Below are 3,346 nucleotides of genomic sequence, written 5' to 3'. Positions count from 1 at the left end.
ATGTTGAGGTGTATGTACAGCAGGGTCGTCACCATCATCATGCAGCACGCAGGCGCGATGCAGCGAGAAAGAGTCACGAAGAAGAAATGGAAAGATAGTCGAAGAAGATGATAATGATCCATCTTTCTTCTCTTTCCAGATAGAAAAAGACGAACTTCAGGGGTTTGGGATCTTGGAATGTCTGTTGTGTAGATGTGTCTTCTCTTCCTTCGAAGTTGTTCTCTTCAGCATAGTATGGTCAACAAGACAACAGCGGTCGACTCGATGGAGGGCTAGGAACAAGCGAAAAGCCTACGATGAAAATGAAGTCTTCTGTCTCTCCCTGACTCGCTGTCTGTCTTGAGATCCACGAGATCTCTCTAAATGCAGGAAAGCTAAAATGAAGAGAAGACAAAGATCGGAGGTAGGAGTTGTGACCTACGAGACTTTCGTGAGGAGTGAGTGACCATCAGAAAGCAACAAGACTGAAATGATCTACCGGTGTCTTTCTCTTTTCCTTTCTTTCTTTCTTTGGATCTTGTCTTCCATCCACCGCAATACCTCTATTGTTTTCATCGTGAAAGGCTTTTCGTTAGACGTGTAATTACATTCATGTGCCTGATCTTTTAGAATCTCTCTATCTAGTTATGAGTTCCACTCATTCCCCTCACACGGGGACTAAACCCCCCCCTCCCCTTCCCTGATCTGAGAGATACACATCTATAGACAGAGAGAGAGAGAAGCGCGGTGTTTCTGTTCCTAAGGAGGTATAGAGACTTGATCTTCTCGTGGAAGTCTCATTTACCAGACTTCTTCGCCATACGGAGTTTGAAGGTGACCATAATAAGAATGGTGAGGGTGCCCCTCTCGTCTATCTCGGCCTTTCCAAGATACACAGAGAGAAAATCTTTGTCTACATATGTGTATCAGCTTTTCTTCTCTTTCTCTGCTTTCTTCCTGTCCGTTGAAATGGCGAAGAGAGACTTGAATGCTTGATCTCTGTTAGGGTGTGAAACAAACAAGAAAATGAAGAAGGAACGAGAAAACGTCTGTGTGTTTGTTCTTCTCGGGTGTACATACACCAGCCGTGCCACCTGTACTTCATAGTGTGGTCGATAGAAGGAGAGAGAGAGAGGTTTGGCTCATTTAAATGGCTGTGCCAAGCAAAAGAAAAAAGCTTGAGAAGTTCATTCATCTCATCATGATGATGTGAAGAGATTAGGTGCTCTAACAGAGAAGAACGAGTTTTCATAGCTATAAAGAGACACATGAGGGAAGGAAGACCCTTCGTCCCCCCCTCGCTGTCTCCTCCTTTGTCGTTCTTCTCTCATTCCTTTTGAGACATCTTCTCTTCTCTTCTGCTGTTGTTAAGCTCAGCTTAGCATATCCATCCCTCTATAGAAAGGAACATATCTAAGAAAAAGGACACTCAACTTCTCTTCAAGTCTCTCTTGTATATGTTCGATTTCTTCTGTTTCACGATGGGAATGATAAGAAGATGCAAGAAAGAGACGGATCGTCCCTCTCCTTAGATGTACCTCTTTATATGTCGAACAAACGTATGATAGAAAAGAAGAAGGAAGAGATGATCGTATTCTTCTTGGCTGAAAAGAAGAGGACCATTCTTCTTATCTGATCTTCTTTCTCTCTCCAGATATCTCCCTGTGTGTCTCTATCCTATCAAGAAAAAAATGCCTGTTTGAGTTTGTCGTATATACGGCATTTCATAGGAAAGCTGTAAATCTCTTTTTCTTCTTCTCCCTTTTCTATTGATCTTGCGGAAGAAGAAGAATGAAAGTGAAGCTAAGCTGCGGTTCAGGTGTACGTACACCAGACCCTGCTGTACTTCTTCATGACCACGTGATAGGAGAAGAACGAGAAGAGAGATGGAGAAGAGATAGCGAGGAGAGAAAGAGAAACCACAAAAGAGAAAGACAGGCCATTCGCACGGGTCATTTCATGATAAGAAGAAAGACAACTAGAGTCAAGGTGGAGACAATCGATTCAAAACCACCATCGACGCTGATCAGCATTGCTATCAAGATAGATCCTGGTATCGCTAGCTAGCTAGCTAGCTCTAGACAGCCACTAATAGATCAATGAAGAGACTCCTTACAAGCCTTCTGCGGAAAATGTTTGACCGTCGATTTTCTATCAGGTAGGTTTCTTCTCACCTGCCTAAGGAGATCTGTTTGATCAAAAGAAAGAAAAAAAAGAAAAGAAAAGAGAGCAAGTCTCCTCGCATCATTCGGAACCCAATAAGGAAGAGAGAGAAGGATACACACAGGTAGGCACATAGATATAGATAGATAGATATGCACGAATAGCGACTGATAGGAAAATAGATGATCTATTACAGTTGAATAGATAGATATAGAATGGTAGACAGATATCGACACATACAGATCGGTAGCTGAACGACAGGTCTAGCTAGAGACACGGATGTAGACTTGTAGATGAAGAAGAAGCCTACGCTGTTTGAAAAGAAGAAGATCAAGATCTTTGAGAAAACTTTCCCTCCAAAAGACTGGAACAGACGCCTTGAAAGACTCTGTTGTCTCTTCCCTCCATGAGCCATGAGGCCCCCCTGTGTGGCCTGGTGTATATACACCTGGAGAAAGTATCTGACTTCGACCCTCTCTCTTTCTCTTTTCAGAAACCATAGTGAGACAACTAGAGAAATTTACACAATGTATACACCTAACACTTTATCTCTTTATGTCGCCTACACGTGACCATACAAATGACGAAATCTCTCCCGCTCTTCTCTTTCTTTCTTTCTTCGATCTTTCTTCCTTTCCTTCATCTTTTACTTCGATCCGAAAGAAAGAAAGAAAACGACTGAGAATCCTCTGCACAAACTTCTTCCTCTTCATCTTCCTCTTCTTTGAAGGTTCTTCATTTCCTCTCATTCATCTGCTTATCCTTCCCCCTCCCCTCCAGAACGTCCTTCTCTCTCTATACGGGGGAGAAGGCAGGTGCAACGATGAGAAAGAAAAAACCTTTTCTTTCTATCATGTCGTCTTCTTCTTTTCTTCTTCTTCTTCTTGTATGGTTAAAGGGCGTCTGATCTGAGTAGGCAAGCCTAGGCAACGTCTTCTCTCTCTAAATAAAATCTCTTGCATGCGCTCGTTCTGATTCATCACCTAAAGAAAAAAAAAGAGAAAGAAGGGCAAGTGTATATACACACAAAAATAAATAAAAAAAAAAAGATCGCTGCAGGAACTCATACAGACACACAATTCAAGCATCAAGTCATCTATCTATCTATCTTTACTCTATCTATCTATCTATCTTTACTCTATCTATCTATCTTTACTCTATCTATCTATCTATCTTTAATCTATCTATCTATCTATCTCTAATC

General features: G+C 41.7%; 2 protein-coding genes across 2 annotated transcripts in view; one reads left to right on the top strand and one right to left on the bottom strand.

Annotated features, from left to right (window-relative positions):
* Positions 1 to 88: 88 nt before the first annotated feature.
* Positions 89 to 1,484, top strand: CSUI_002259 (uncharacterized protein; the record flags this gene model as incomplete). The annotated part of the gene is made up of 1 exon (XM_068062461.1): positions 89 to 1,484. A coding segment is annotated over one exon (255 nt), but the record flags the coding sequence as incomplete, so codon positions are not given.
* Positions 1,288 to 3,346, bottom strand: part of CSUI_002258 (uncharacterized protein) — a 3,394-nt gene continuing 1,335 nt past the window's right edge. Inside the window, exon 2 of the mRNA XM_068062460.1 lies at positions 1,288 to 3,125. The gene's annotated coding sequence lies outside the window, so the exon portion shown is untranslated. The remainder of the gene's footprint in view (positions 3,126 to 3,346) is intronic.

This window comes from Cystoisospora suis (assembly GCF_002600585.1).
Source record: "Cystoisospora suis strain Wien I chromosome Unknown contig_949, whole genome shotgun sequence".
NCBI lineage: Eukaryota > Apicomplexa > Conoidasida > Eucoccidiorida > Sarcocystidae > Cystoisospora > Cystoisospora suis.
This window is presented reverse-complemented; position numbering and strand designations above follow the sequence as displayed.